The 16,117-nt window shown below is 43.6% G+C and overlaps 1 protein-coding gene across 2 annotated transcripts in view; it reads right to left on the reverse strand.

Moving 5' to 3' along the window:
* LOC143997640 (uncharacterized) overlaps window positions 1-16,117 on the reverse strand; it is a 322,976-nt gene that overhangs the window by 113,648 nt on the left and 193,211 nt on the right. For both annotated transcript variants that reach the window (XM_077493359.1, XM_077493358.1), the window contains exons 14-18: window positions 10,801-10,857; window positions 8,465-8,639; window positions 6,023-6,135; window positions 3,073-3,201; window positions 23-67 (exon numbers count right to left, since the gene is read on the reverse strand). In XM_077493359.1, the coding sequence (XP_077349485.1) occupies window positions 23-67; window positions 3,073-3,201; window positions 6,023-6,135; window positions 8,465-8,639; window positions 10,801-10,857 (519 nt within the window). The remainder of the gene's footprint in view (window positions 1-22; window positions 68-3,072; window positions 3,202-6,022; window positions 6,136-8,464; window positions 8,640-10,800; window positions 10,858-16,117) is intronic.

The following is a 16,117-nucleotide window of genomic DNA, read 5'->3' on the forward strand; positions in this document are numbered from 1 at the left end:
ATGAGGGAATGTTTCAACTTACATTTTGCATCCATTTCACTCTTCCTCATTGTGGTTTCTGGAGAAGCTGAAAAGAGGAACATATTTGTATGACTGTTAACTGGATTGAAAAAAGAAAATAATAATAATTTTTAGACAGGTAAACCAAAAGAGTGTATTCTATCCAGCCAGCAGATGGACATTCATACTTTTGATGAATGTCATTTGAAAATTGTGTTTTGCTTTTAACTTTCGATTTTAAAATGAATGTAATTTCTGTACAAAAAACACATACACTGTCAGAAAATGTTCGGCAGAGAAATGTTTTCCTTTCTGCACCTTCATATTTTCCCATAACCGCGGTAGAAAATGAACATCGATTTGACTCCGCTAACAATTAGAAACTCTAAATAATGTTCTTAAAACGAAAATCCATACACATATGGCCAGCGTAACCCTGATGAGTTTACTTCCTCTTTGATTCCCTGCAAAGGTAAAGCATAATGGGCTACTATGCATTGCATAGTAGTCCATTATGTGTCACTTACCTGACACAGGAGCCAGCGATGTCACCGCTGTCCCCTGTAGTTCCGAGCGTCCATCTTCTTGGTGGGTCTCCGTGGGTCCGAATCACAGCGCCGGAGCAGCGATGACGTCACTCCCGCGCATGCGCACGGGAGCCAACACTTGCGGCATATCGCCGCGATCTGCAGCTTACCCAGTGCGCCTGCGTGCTGCTGTCTACGGCGCATGCGCCGTAGACAGCGGTGGCTGCCTTCAGGTAAATATCTCCTAAACCATATAGGTTTAGGAGATATTTCTTGGACCTACAGGTAAGCCTTAATCTAGGCTTACCTGTAGGTCAAAGTGGTTTGTAAGAGTTTAGAGCCACTTTAATGTTAACCAAAACAATATCCCCAACCCTTTGTTTATGGCCAAAGTCAGCAGTGACATGGTGATCACATGGCTCAGTTGATAAACAAAGCCATGTCACAACCAGGTCTCAGAGCTGAGCTCCAGGCATAACACTAATGATTGCATAGCTCCCACCTCTCCTTGATTTGGAGCAATGTCCCTCTGTCCCTCATTCCTCCTCATTTGTCCCTCATTTTGGTCTGTTCTATATAGTTGTATATAAAATTCACTTTTTATCTTTCAAAAAGTGTTTCCCAGGGCTAAACCTTTCATCCAATTTCTAAATTGCTCCATTTGTACATTTTAAAAGCTAATATAAAGGAATAATAGTGGTAAAAAAAAAGTCCTTGTGGATTTAATTAACCTTTTTTTTTTGGTTAATACTCCTTTAAGGGGGTGTGGCAGGGGGCGTGTCCTATGCCTACATACACGTGGAGGTCATGTACATGTGTTTTTTTTTAATATTCATTATCCATATATATATATATATATATATATATATATATATATATATATATATATATATATATATATATATATATACACACACGTATATAAATATATATATATATATATATATAAATATATATATATATATATATATATATATATATATATATATATATATATATATATTTATTTATTTTATTTTTTACCTTTTTTTTTATTTTCCAATTTTTTCTTTTATTTTATAATATATGCTTTATTTTTATTTATTTTTTGTCTTTTTCTCAATGGAATTTATTTGCTATTTTTCCACTCAATGTTTGCCTGTCTAATGTTGGTCGAATCGTTAGTCCCAGCTATGTGATTTTATCATCTTCAAAATGATTTATAAGAACATGGCTGGGACACAGAAATTGTTTTTGCTGACCTCACTCACACCTGTGCTGCGCACAGTGGGAGGTCCTATTTAAGGAAGGTCAGTGTTGCATTTCAGGGTAATGTATAAGCACATGCAACTGTGTGAAACGCGTTTACCTTGATGCACATCGATGCATTGCTACTGTCAGGGCTGGTGCAAAGATTTTTGACACCCTAGGTGAATCCTTATTTTGCCATCCCCCTTGGCTCCACCCCTGACTACACCCCCTTTGCCCTGCCCATGTATACCTCACCTTTTTTCATGAAGCGCCCATCAAATGCAGCCTCACCAGCGCCCATCAAATGCAGCCTTACCAGCGCCCATCAAATGCCACCTCACCAGCGCCCATCAATGGTAGCCTCACCAGCACCATCAAATGCAGCCCCACCAGCGCCCATCAAACGCCACCTCACCAGCGCCCATCAATGGTAGCCTCACCAGCACCCATCAAATGCTACCTCACCAGCGCCCATCAAATGCCTCCTCACCAGTGGCAGCCTCACCAGCACCCATCAATGAATGTTTGCTTGTATCCATTCATTCGGAAGTCGGGACACAGAAACAGTCCTCCACCACCGCTGCGCCTCGGCCACTATGTGCGAACAGAGTGGCAGCTAGCTGCTGATGCTGAGACTTAGTTGCTGCAGAGAGAAGAGAATATGAACACCAGTGGCCGGTGGCATGAATTTTCTGATCATGTAATCACTGTGATTGACTGTCACACTGGTCACGTGATCAGGGGGCCTTTCTGGCCAGCTCCTCACCATAACCAGAGACTGGGAGCTGTCTGTGACAGCTCAGCCAGTTTGCTGGGGTGCACAACGAGTGCAGTGACCTCAGCCACCATGGACGCATATGATGCATACAGCAAGGGGTTAATGTTGATGCATATATTGCACTTTTACAAAAGCTGGACAAAGCCTTGGCAGCAAAGCTGTCACAAACCTGGAAAATTCATCATGTGCAAATATATAAAAATAAAAAATAAAATACATAAGAACGTCAGTCTGAGATTTACTTTTAGAAATGACATGGTAAAACAAAAAGATATTTCTTGAGAAAAGAGAAAAAAGTATAAAACAAAAAAAAACAGTCATCTAACATCCCTGCAATGTACAGTTCACTTAAAGAGGACATTTTATTTTTCTTGACAAGACTGAACAATTAAAGAAGTCATAACACATTTTTGGGATTCATGGTGACAGTAACATATTTCACCAAAAGAGTGCAGCGTGGTGCCTCTGGCTGGAGGGGCCACCTGCAGTTGAGGAATGTCGCCTGCTCTCAGAGATTAGCATTGTATCACTTATTACCTGTAACGGGATCTGGGCAGAACGTGATATCCATCCCCTTCACCGAAGAGTTAATGTGCGTGTTCACAAAACACTCAATGGCGGCTTTGTCGCAGCGGCACAGCACTTTCTCACATTCGGGGCCAGGCTCTGGGGGGGTAGAGAGGAGACAAGACCCCCTTTTATAGATCTGCTTTCTGCCATCTGTCCTGCTTTATAGCCGGAATTAAAGAGCGTAATTATGTGTACAATGAGCATATACAATATCTCTGCCCTCTACACTGACCGGGCAGCTCCCGGGCACAAAGGTCATGATCAAAGCAGCATAGCAGGGACTGTTTGCTAAGTATGCATTTTAAAGTTGAAATTTAAAGCATATCTAAACCCAAGAACAGAAATGGAATAACTTGCAGCTTACCAGTCCTTAGATGTGATGGCTGCATTTGCTTTCTTTTTTCAGTTTTCTCCCTTTGTTTTCACCTGGTAATCCTGCCAAAAACACACCTTCTGCCCTAGGGTGACAGCCCTTCCTCACTGTGCTGTATGTATGGAGGAACAGAGTTGTCACCCTAGGACAGTGGTCTCCAAACTGCAGCCGAGAGGCCAGATTGGACCCTTTGATTGCTTTTTTTCTTCCCACTCACATTAACAATGGGGCATAGTTCCTGCCACTAACACCAATGATGGGGCACTATTCCTCCCACTGACACCAAAAATGGGGTACTAGTTCTCTCACTGATACCAATGATGGGGCACTATTCCTCCCACCAACATCAATATTGGGGCACTACTCCTCCCACTGATACCAATGATGGAACACTATTCCTCCCACTGACACCAATGATGGGGCACTATTCCTCCGACTGACACAAATGATTGGGCATTGTTACCAACACCAGGGGTTGCCACACATGTGAATGAGACCTAATATGGGACTACAGAATTCCCCACCCCCCCCACTCTTCTTTATAACATGGGGGTTATTCTGTAGCTCACAGAGAGAGCAGAGAACAATGTAACATATAGGAGTTCAGCACAGGCAGGGAGCACTTTTTTTCCCCCTTTAGGTATCGCTTGCACTTATCTACATAGATATAATCTACATTATCTACATAGATATAACAAAACACCTTCTATTGGTATATTTAAAGTATAAGTATATGTCTGAATTGTCATTCAAGGATGAATGAGAAAATAAAAAAGTTGTGCAATATTGACAGGGTGGTTTGAGGTTTATGATTGATTTTATAATTGTCTATGTGTTACAATAAAGTTGTTTTTGTATGATGCATTGGCCTAGATTTGTGGGATAAGTTTTTATAGAGACCCAGTTCTGTGATGGTTTGGTTTTCTTGAGCCCATTACTAGTTTCTTTATTTTTTGAGTGATGGCAGAAAAAGACCAAGTGGTCCACCGAGACTGCCCCATTTCTTTTTTAATCATTTAACTTTTTTTCCTGATATAGATCTGTGTTTGTCCCAAGTATGCTTGAATCCACTTACTGTTAACTGACTCTGCTGGAAGTCAATTGCAAGCTTTAATTACTCTTTCAGTAAAATAATACTTTCCAAGGTTAGTTATGAACTTTCCTCCTGCTAGTTTAAAAACACACATATATTCCAAGTGCTATGCCACTGTCTCATAGGAGGTACATATAAAGGAGTTAAAATCAGTGGCAGGTGATGGTATATTTTTTGGGGGGGCTGCAAACAATGCACCCCCCCAGTCGGTCGGTCAACAGCCCTGCACCTACCCCATCTAGGTTGCGGGAAGCGCTTCCTCTGGGTGGCTGGTGGCGGCTTCCCCTGCATCTCCTCCTCCTCGGCATCACCGCGGCTTCCACACTGCATCTCCTCCCTCCTCCTCCTAGGACTTCCTGGCAGACTAGGTCCGACTGACTTTTCAGTGGAGTTCTGATGGCCTTTCGAACGAACGGACTTGGCCACACACAAACGGACTTAGCCATTGTACACACGGTCGGAGAATCCGTCGGAATGTGTCCTATCGGACCGTGTTGTCGGATAATCCGACTGTGTGTGGTATGCATCGGACTGTTTCCGTCGGAATATCCGTCGGACCAAGTTTTCAAACTTGCTGGAAATATTTTCTGACAAACTGGTCCGATAGGACATACTCCGATCATGTGTAGAGAATTCCGATCGGACAAAGTGCCACGCATGCTCAGATCAAATTCCTACATCAAAGCTATTGGCTACTAGCCTGAACGTAGTCCCATTGTAACGAAATTACGTCATCACGTTCTGAAAGATCGGATTTTTCGACAACTTTGTCCAACCGTGTGTATGCAACAGTTTCGGACAAGATCCGACGGACAAAATCCGACGGATTTGGTTGTCGAAATGTCCGACCGTGTGTACAAGGGCTAAGTCCGTTCGAAAGTCCATTTGTTTTGAAGTGTTACAGGCATCCGAAGTATATAGTGGTTAAGCTCTATCAAATCGTAATTTCCTTCTGTTCAATAATATGTTGTTAGATTGCAAAACATGGTCTTCTAAAATGATTGACACAATTGGAAAAACTGATATTGAGAGCGTGGAATGGACTATCCGAAAACACAAAAAAAACCTCTCCAGACCCTTTGGTTATGTCATTCCTGTAAATGCCCTTGTTTTTGTTTTTTCATCAAAACTGCTAATTATACTGGAAGAGTAATTTATAAAAGAGAGCCAGTGACTCTATCAGATCAAACATATTTGGAATGAATTGGACTCTGCACAGAAGCTGAGGATCAGGAAAACTTTGCTAGTACTTTTTACTTTTAATCCTGATTATTTTACTATTGCTATGCTCAATTTTGTAAGATCTGAACCCTTCAACCATCTATAAACTTTGTGATGAAGGCTTTGACTAAGCAACTGAGAGGCAGGGAAGCACAATGAAATCAGGATCAGTGGGAGGGGGTTCTCAAGAGATGTCTGACATGAAATAAATGTTATCTCATCTCCCTTACCACAAGTGAGGTTCTTCGAGAGGCAGCTGATGTCAGAGGAAACTTTAGCTGGGTCCCAAACACAGTCCATCTCAAGTGCTTCTTCATAACATTTACGGTGCTGGAAGCAACAGCTGGTAAAAAAAATATAGTAGTGAATGAGAGTATTGTGAGGTCAATGATAACATTAGGTGGACCTGTTATATATAAAAATAGTTGTATTAGTTAGAGGCAGGATAGGTCTCTCTGAAGAGAAGAGTTTCAGAGAAGGCAGATAGAGTAGGAGATAGTCAGACAGATTGGGCTATAAAGTTCTACATGATGGAAGAGGCTCTGGAGACATTCTGGAGGTGAGCATTGGAGGAGGTGACGAGGAAACTAAAGAGCAGGAGGTCTTGGGAGGAGCAAAGAGAATGGTTTGGTGAGCATGGAAGGAGATGACGAGGGAGTTAGCCCCTGTACACACGGTCGGACATTTCGACAACCAAATCCGTCGGATTTTGTCCAAAACTGTTGCATACACACAGTCGGACAAAGTTGTCAGAAAATCCGATCGTACTTAAAGTGATGACGTTATTTCTTTACGACGGGACTACATTCAGGCTAGTAGCCAATAGCTTTGGTGTAGGAATTTGATCTGAGCATGCGTAGCACTTTGTCCGATCGGAATTCTCTACACATGATCGGACAAAGTCCAATCGGAGCATTTTGTCAGAAAATTTTATAGACAAGTTGGAAAACTTGGTCCGTCGGATACTCCGATGGAAACAGTCCGATGGAGCCCACAGACTGTCGGATTATCCGACAACACGGTCCTATCGGACATTGTCCATCGGAATATCCGACCGTGTGTACAAGGGCTTGGAGAGCAGGAGCTCTTGGAAGAAGCAAAAAAGAATGGTTTGGCGAGCATGGGAGGAGGTGACAAGGGAGTTAGAGAGCAGGAGGCCTTGGGAGGAGCAAGAACAGCTTGGTTAGCATTTTGAGATGAGGTTAGTGATTTGGCTGGTGGCCGAGTTGTGGATGGGTTCGTAGGTTGTTGTTAGTATTTTGAATTTTATTAGTTGAGCAAGCAGAAGCCAAGGGAGGGATTGGCAGAGAGGGGTAGCAGATACTAAGCAGTTGGTAAGGTGGTTGAGTCTGGTGCAGCCTTCATGAAGAGGGGATAGCCTATGAAAGGGTAGGCCAATGAGGAGACCTTAGACCACTGGAGTGCTGGGGAGAAGACACTGCAGGGACAGGTTCTCTAGACCTAAAAGAGCAATTAACCTTTGCATTGTGGGTGCAGCCCCACTACAGGGGATATATTTCCCGGAGTTTGGCAATACATTTTGGTTTTGGATCTAATGGACTTTTCCAAACAAAAATCATATTCACTGTTGGAATTTTGTTCATTCAAGACACATTTTCCATCTTGCTTCTTCAAATTTTCTCATCACTGCAGTTGAAAACGAATGTCCATTTGACCCCAATGATTAGAAAATCTAAAGAATGTTCTGAAAATGAAAATCAAACTAAATTCTACTATTGTATGACCGGCTTCACTCCTTATTACTCCTATATCAGCCATGCAATGGGCATATAAAACGAATTGCGCGTACACGCGACCGGACTTTCCCGGCAGAATAGGTCCGACGGTCTTCCTGACGGAATTTTCGGTGGAGTTCCGACGGACTTCTGCACGAACGGACTTGGCGACACACGAACGGACTAAGTCCGTTCGAAAATCCGTTAGTTTTGAACGTGATGACGTACGACGGGACTAAAAAAGGAAGTTCAATAGCTAGTAGCCAATAGCTTCCCTTGCGTCGTATTTGGTCCGTCGGACCAGCATACAGACGAACGGTTTTCCCGATAGGAATTGAGTCCATTGGACAGATTTGAAACATGTTCTACTTCTAGGTCTGTCTGATTTTTTTTTATGAAAAACAATCGGATTAGCCCACACACGATCGGATTGTCCGTCGGCCTGATTCTGTTGGACCCAGTCTGGCAGAAAGTCTGTTCGTGTGTACGCGGCATTAAGAGAATTTATGCTTTTACCTCCTCAGAAGCACCTACCCTTCTTTTCCTTCCCCACCATTCCCATCAGCCACAAGGAGGGGTGGTAAGCCTTGTGCAAGCTTTGAGCATTTTCCTAATCAGCAAATAGGCTAGGCTAGGGAAAAAGACTATTTTTTTTTAAATATGGTAGCATGGATTCACACATCTCAAAATGTGCCACCCTTTCTGATGCATCAGGGTGCATTAAGAATTAACAGGACCCCACGCATTGGCAAAAAAGCAGCACCTTTTGCCTGCAGGTCAGGGAACATGTGCGATTGAAACATGTTTCCTGACCCGCATATGTGTGGACCTAGTTTTAATGTCCCTAGCAATCAGTTGAGGACTATTGGCAGTGCACTATCGCTTTTATAAAATGCAACCATTATTATATTATTTTGTGCGTTTTGCATGCGTCACCTGTCCACCGTGTCTATAGGAAGACCCTCCAGCTCAAATCTGCAGGCACAGCCGTAGTCCTCCAGGTCCTTGGGGCACAGACCGGTCACACACTTCAGTTTGCTCACAAAGTTCAGCAGAGATGGGAAATTGGTGAATATAACTTGCAGCCAGGTGAACTGAGAACCCAGGCAGTCTATTAAAACAAAAACACAGTATAAAGGGCATAACCGGGAAAAATAAAAAAAATATTCAATACATCTCTGCAATACACGCTCCTTTCCTTATGTTTTATTTCACAGTGCAAGTATTGAAAATTATTCGATGATCCGCCAGAAATGTTCTCCTAACTTCCTGTTTGAGTTGAGTAATACCTTTGTTGCACTGAAATCCCAACCAGTGTTGTAAGCCATGTCTGCTGGGCTATACACCTCCCCCCACCATACCGTGATTGCCTGAATCCTTAAAGTATGGGTGCTCAACCTGTGGCCCTCCAGCTTTTTGCAGAACTACAAGTTCCAATCATACCTCTGCCTTTGGCAGTCATGCTCGTAACTGTCAGCCTTGCAATGCCTCATGGGACTTGTAGTTCCACAACAGCTGAAGGGCCACAGGTTGAGCACCCATGCCTTAAAGAGGTTGTAACCCAAAAAAAAAAAAGATACTGTTTCCTTATAGTAGGTTAAACTGCTCTCCTCTCTCCCCCCTGCTCCCTGTCTATCAGCTCCTGTGTGTGTGAGCCAATCTCTTTCCTGCCCCACCCCTCCCCTCCCCTCCTGCCGCTTTTAGTAGCTAGCAGTAAAGTTAAATAAAGATCAGTGCCAGCCCCTCTGTTCTATTAGGCCATCCTACACAGTGTACATGTTTTTATAAAATTGTCCTTGTAAAATATCTTAGTCAATTTGTTTCTAGACGGTCATGTGACCTCTGGCCGCTCTGGTCCACCAATCTAAGAGCTACAGAGGGCTGAGCGGACAGCACAACAGTCACATGACCTCCTGGCTGAAGTCAGAGGGGGATCTCGGCCGGCCCCTCCTGCTGTAGCTCTTGGATCAGGGTTAGATTATAGAGGAAAGTGTCCGGAAATCATGTGACTGGCCAGAAACAAACTGAAATAAGGTATTTACAGGGATAATTTTTTACACACATGTACACAGTGCAGTGTGACTTAACCCTTTAAAGACCACATTTTTCAATGAGTTAGCGTGACTCAAAATGTGCGCTACCAAACGGTGGAGCAGAACGTTAAAGGGTTAATAGAACAGAGGGGCTGTCAGTAATCTTTATTTGAGTTTACAACCACTTTAAAGCCTATCTGCATACTGTGTCTAGGAAGAGGGCTCTTGGGAGACGTAGTTCTGGGGGTATGTCTATGCCAATGGATCTGAGCTCTCAGCAGCTGCCCCAGATGATGTCACAGAGCAATAAAAGCCATTTCTCATTGCAGGAGTTAAAGAAGAATGCTGGGACATGCTCTGGAGGAAGAGAGGGTGGTCTGGGGGAAATTCTGGATTATGCTTGTGTAGCACACCCCACGGAGGAGCTGCAGATGAAAGGGATCCCCCACTCCTGCACAGCCCATCACACAGAGTCAGAAAACATCCCATAGCTTTGTTTTTATTGTTTATTAGGGGGTTAACAACTTGGATAGGGGTGGGAAGTTATAGGATGTCCACTTGACTTCAACAAACTTCAGGGACAACTTCCTATATACATCTACATACAGTGTTCCCTAGGGAGGTGTTTCTAACTGCGGGGGGAGGGGACTGACTAGGAGTAGAGAGATATCGCTGTTCCTGATCACTAGGAACAGCAGATCTCTCTCCACTTCCCTGACAGAACGAGGATCTGTTTGTTTACATTGACAGATCCCCGTTCTGGCTCTCTGAGGAGCGATCGCGGGTCACCGGCAGACATTGCGGCCGCTGGCCATGTGCATTGGCTCCGGTGTTGCGCCACACGCCCCTTATAGCCCTTAACCTGGCCACCGTACAGCTACGGCAATTCATGCAGGGGAGCCAACCTGCTGCCGTATACAACGGTGGCTGGTTGGCAAGTAGTTAAAGTAATGCAGTGCCGTATTGCAAAAAATGGCCTGGTCATGAAGGGGGTAACTCTTTTCCGAAGGTCAAGAAGTTATTAACATTCAATTACAGTATGGCTTGTGTAGTGATTGTATATGCTATATTACATTTTTTTTTTTGTTATATATTTGCTTTTTTTCCCCTACCAAAGTGGAGTTACCCTTTAATGAAAACACTTACAGTGTATGTAGTTTACCTGGACAGAATAAATGTTTTCATTTGAAGCTGGAATTGCATTGCATTTGAATATTGCATATTGTTATTATAAGTTACCTAGAAATGATGTCACACTTTCTATGTTCTTAAACACCCCATCGAATGTGAAGTTATCTGAAACAAAACAAGGAAAATTAAAACAGAGCTTTTAATAATTTTACAAGTCTGTGTCAATACATACCTGACCACAATGGCGTCGCTAGGGGGTGGATTTGGGGCTATAGCCCCGAATCTGGGGCCCATAGCCCCGAGTCCCTGCAGGGGTCCCCAAGGGGAGGGGAGGGGAGGCTCTTTGGGAACCATCATGTAAGTGGGGGGCTCTCTGGGGACCCCGATGTAAGTGGGGGCCTCTCTGGGAACCCTGATGTAAGTGGGGGCCTCTCTGGGAACCCTGATGTAAGTGGGTGCCTCTCTGGGAACTCTGATGTAAGTGGGGGCCTCTCTGGGGACCCTGATGTAAGTGGGGGCCTCCCTGGGAACCCTGATGTAAGTGGGGGCCTCTCTGGGGACCCTGATGTAAGTGGGGGCCTCTCTGGGGACCCTGATGGGGGCCTCTCTGGGGATATATACATACACACGCGCGCGCATATATTACTGTATATACATGTGTATGCCCGCCCAAGCGTATGACTTTCTTTACTACGCTGCTTTGGGCTCTAGCCCCAGATCTTTTGCAGACCTAGCAATGCCCCTGCCTGACCATATGCAGAAACAGCAATAAAGAAACCTGTACCATTTGTCATTTAGCCCCCGTTCACACCAGTATGACTTGCCATGCGATTTTACAGTGTAAAATCACATGACAAGTCGCACCCTATTTATGCCTATTGAACCACTCAAATCAGTGCGACTCTGACTTGCACCAGTTGGAAAATGCGTCCTGCACTATTTTTGGCCATTTCATGTGTGATTTGCATAGACATCCTGTGCATGAAGCCACACATGAAATCGCACTGATCTGCGGCTTTGAAATCGCGCTGAAGTAGTGCAATTTCAAAGTGGCATTGTTTTACGAACAGGGTGTAAAGGCCTCGTGCAAACTGGGAGTAAAACACTCCACTTGTAAGGGCATTTGGCTTTTTTCCCACCTCTAAGCCCAGGTTCACACTGACTGCGGGTTGCAAATTGCGCGAGTTTAGCTAAACTCGCATGATTTCAAATGGGCAATGGGGGGGGGGATTTGACAGACGTTTGTGTGGGTTCCTGCAGAGATGTCTAGTCAAAATCGCCCCCCCCCCCCCCCAGAGTCACCAAAAGTGGCTCAGGAACTACTCTTGGGAATCGGTGCAGTGCCGCAAAGTCAGCGCCGCACTGATTCGGACGTTGCTGTTGCCGGCAATAACCTCCGGTTTGGCCCAATGTGAACGTGGCCTAAATGCCTCTCTATGTTAGCCTGTGTGTCCAAGCATACATAGGTGTTTAGAGGCAGAAATAAAAGCAAATTACTTAGAACCCCAAAAATTATATATATATATATATATATATATATTTTTTTTTTATTTATTTTTTTTTTTTTTTCAGACATCCTACAGAATAAATAATACTTTATGTTACACCATATTTGCGCAGCGGTCTTACAAACGCATTTTTTTTGTAAGCACACTTTTTTGAAGTAAAAAAAAATAAGAAAACAGTAAAGTTAGGCCAATTTTTTTCTATATTGTGAAAGATAATGTTCTTTTATCTGAAAGCGGGCCGCCTACCGCTTAAAAAAATACTGTGGTTAGGGCAGCTATCTGCTGCCTTAACCACGGTATTCAACATCAAAGGACCGACGCATAACGACGGCAGGTGGTCTGGAAGTGGATTTATACAGTTTTCTTCTACAATTTTCCTTTAGATTTACGAAAACCATATAATAGGAGGTCAAACCTAAACACTTTCAATTTGTATGCAATCAGGCAGGACCTTGCACTACATAGCTGATGCTAAATCGAAAGGAAATTGAATAAGAAAATTGTATAATGTATTGCCAGCCTAAATGTGTGTAAACACGCCCAAACACTAGGTGCGTTTAGCGCTTGAGCGTTCATTCAATTCAATGACTAGAAAAAAATGGCCAATGGAATGAATAAATGTTTGAATTTGAAAAACGCAGCTTTGGGCATGCTTTTTACATTGCTTGTCTCCTGTCAGGAGAAAGGTGTTTAGAACAGCTGGGCATACCAGTGTTAATTTAGCCTACGAAAAAAAAATATATATATATATTAGGGCTGTGGAAATTAAATATTAATTCCTCAATTAATCGATACATTTTTTTTGACTGATCAAAATTCTTTTGATTGGTACTCTCTGCCAGCTTCCGGGTCTTCAGGGAGTTCATTCGGAGATCCGGTGACGTCACGGACATCAACGTCACCGGACTCCTCCCCCCTTCCCCAATTGCCTCCGTCTGCTAACAAAGGGAAGGGGGGAGGAGTCCGGTGACGTAGACGTTCTGATTGAATGTAACGTGTACGGGGGAGGAGCTACACATGACATCACCCGCTGCTGCCATATGGAACTAACACGATTGTCAGCTTTACATGCTGTATTTTTATCATCTTTATGTGAGTAGTTTGTGTTTGAACACAAAAAGGAAATCTTATACTTAAGCGGTGAGCACTTAGATTTTTTCTTTGTACCCATGACCTGGCGTCCTTGCTGAGATCTAAGGAGACGTGAGAGAAGTTGATGGTCCGTGTTAACCTTTTTGATACCCGCTTGCATGACCACCTGTTTGCACAGGGGTCCACGCCATAAGGTGAGAGCGATTAGTAAGGCCGCGTACACACGCGGGGACTGTTCACCCAACTTTGTCCGCTGAACAGTGTTTCGGCGGACAGTCCGCTCATGTGTGGGCTTTCAGCGGACAGTTTCAGCGGACAGTCTGCTGAACAAAGTTTTTCGGAAATTCCGAAAAACTGTCCGCTGAAACAGTCCCCTCGTGTGTAGGCTTGTTCGTCAAACTAAGTTCCGCGCATGCTCAGAAAGGATTTACACGCCGAAGTTTGCATTGCAGTGTATAGGACGTCGTATTTTTCGTCCCGTTGTACGTGCCGTTCACGTCATCGCGCACGGTTTCAGCGGACTGTTCGTTCGTCGTGTGTGGGCAAGTCCGTCCATGCTAATTTTGAGCGGACTGTCCGCTGAAACTGTTTGACGGACAAAGTTGAGCGAACAGTCCCCGCGTGTGTACGCGGCCTTAGACCGGAGGTGGAGGGATTGTCACGCTACTGTGGAAAAAAAATGATTGACATCAGTGCTGCAGTTTGAATTTAAAACTTATTTTTGTGAACTGTGAAGTTAAGTCATGGATTGTGGAAACTAACGAGTGTCGGGTGATTGTATATAGTGTATACCACATTTACCACTGACTAATGCAGAGCTGCAATGCAAGGAGATCAGCTAAAAGTAGTTGGATCTGTGTATGCATTATAATTAATCGAAATAAGTCGATTAATCAATTTTAAAAAAATAATAATAATTAATAATTAATCGAACATGAAAATTTTAATCAGTAACAGCCCAAATATATATATATATATATATATATATATATATATATATATATATATATATATATATATATATATGTAGCGGATGACATTTTGGGCAAAATGTCATAAGCATGTAAATTAAAATTTTGCCTCAGAACAATAAAGGTTCTGAGAGTTGATTATGTAGGTGGGCCTTAACAACAGTCTGGCCAGGCTGTGTTTGGAAGTTCTGCCTGGTCATGTGAACGGTGAGGTGCACATTACAGGCCAGAACCAGGTCTGGTTGAATGTTTGGGTATCGGCCTTTTCGGAGCCAATCAGTGGGAGTGCCGGGGCTCGCTGAGGAGTGTGGGAAGGGGTACTTAAGGGCTGTGGGTCACGTGGTTTGGGGAGAGGTGTTCGTGAGACCCGTGTGGTCTGTTCTGGTTCCAGGAACGGGGTAGCCCCGTGAGGGGTCCCGGTCACGGGGTGTTCGTCATCCCGTAACATGTTCCTGTTAGTGGCCCCTGATAGACCTGCCTGGTCTGGGGTAGGGATCCGTCTGTTCCCGAGTCTTGGAACCGGCTGGTCCGAGGTGCAGTAACTGAGGGAGGATTCAAAGTGTCCGGGTGTGCTCTCGGCTTGGAGGGACACCGCAGCACGTGGAAGTGACCGAGGGAGGACTCTTCGGAGGAGGGCCGGCAAGAGGGATCCTGAGAAGTGCCTGGTTACTGAGTTGGGAAGGACATTGACGAATTCATGTTTTTCCAGTACCATTGAGGAGATGGGAAACGTTCCAGGTACAGCGGAAAAAGCTTCCTGTTCACCCTTAGTTGATTTGATCAAGTTTGAGCCAACGTGCTGACTGCCATGATCTCTGGCTAGAGATCTGTTCAGCCTTGAAGTACCCAGCTGCGAGTGGCTACTCTCTGGGTGGAAATAGAGACTTTGCTAGACCTGCAGTTCAAGGTGCCTGAGTTCTTCACCCGTGCCCTCTGTTCCCTAAGACTGTGTTATTTGAGAGTTCTTACTGCAAAATATAACCTTTTAAAGAGGGCCTCATCTGTGTCAGTGTTCAAGTCGTCGTTGGGTATCAACCCTGGGAACCCCTAGATGTGGAAGAGCAGGCCAAGAGAAGGTAACTGGTAAGCCCAATAAGTCAAGGCCATCCTGCAACGGGTTATGGCTGCTACATATATAGATAGATAGATAGATAGATAGATAGATAGATAGATAGAGATATGTATATATATATATATATATATATATATATATATATATATATATAGAGAGAGAGAGAGAGAGAGAGAGAGAGAGAGAGAGAGAGAGAGAGATATAGATATAAATATATATAGATATATATATCTAGATATTAAAAAATAAAAACATAATTTTTGTCAAATAGAAATAAAATAAAAAAATAAAAACAAGACTGAACAGCAAAAATATGATAAAGATGTGAAAAAGGCAAATGTAACCTCTGATAGAAAGGATGAAGACGCCGGATAAGTTGTGCTGCTCATTAAAACCATTTTTTTTTCCTCCTAAAATAGTTCTGGCCTCTGGCTGAGCTATATTTATCAGGGAGGGGGTTCTGTTCTCGGGAACATGTCATGGATTATACAGGTGAGTCTGGATGCTGACAGGTGCAGAGAGACGGCTTATTCTTAATACATAAGTCATTATTTGTCTATAGGAATCTGTAGGATTGAGTCACTCTGGCAGCGCTAGCTTAAGTTATTTTTATATAAATGTGTGAGATTTATCATGGGGAAGATGTACCTTTCAGCTCATTCAGAACCAATGCCAGTAGCCTCTCCCCCGAGGAGCTTACAATCTAATGCCTCTGCTGAAGTCGTACAGGCACATACAAACCCTCTGGGGTCGGTCCGGGTGGAATTCAGTTTATCTTCAGA

Source organism: Lithobates pipiens, unplaced genomic scaffold (genome assembly GCF_037356315.1).
Source record: "Lithobates pipiens isolate NorthernLeopardFrog02 unplaced genomic scaffold, aLitPip1_a1.2 Scaffold_19, whole genome shotgun sequence".
In the NCBI taxonomy this organism is placed as follows: domain Eukaryota; kingdom Metazoa; phylum Chordata; class Amphibia; order Anura; family Ranidae; genus Lithobates; species Lithobates pipiens.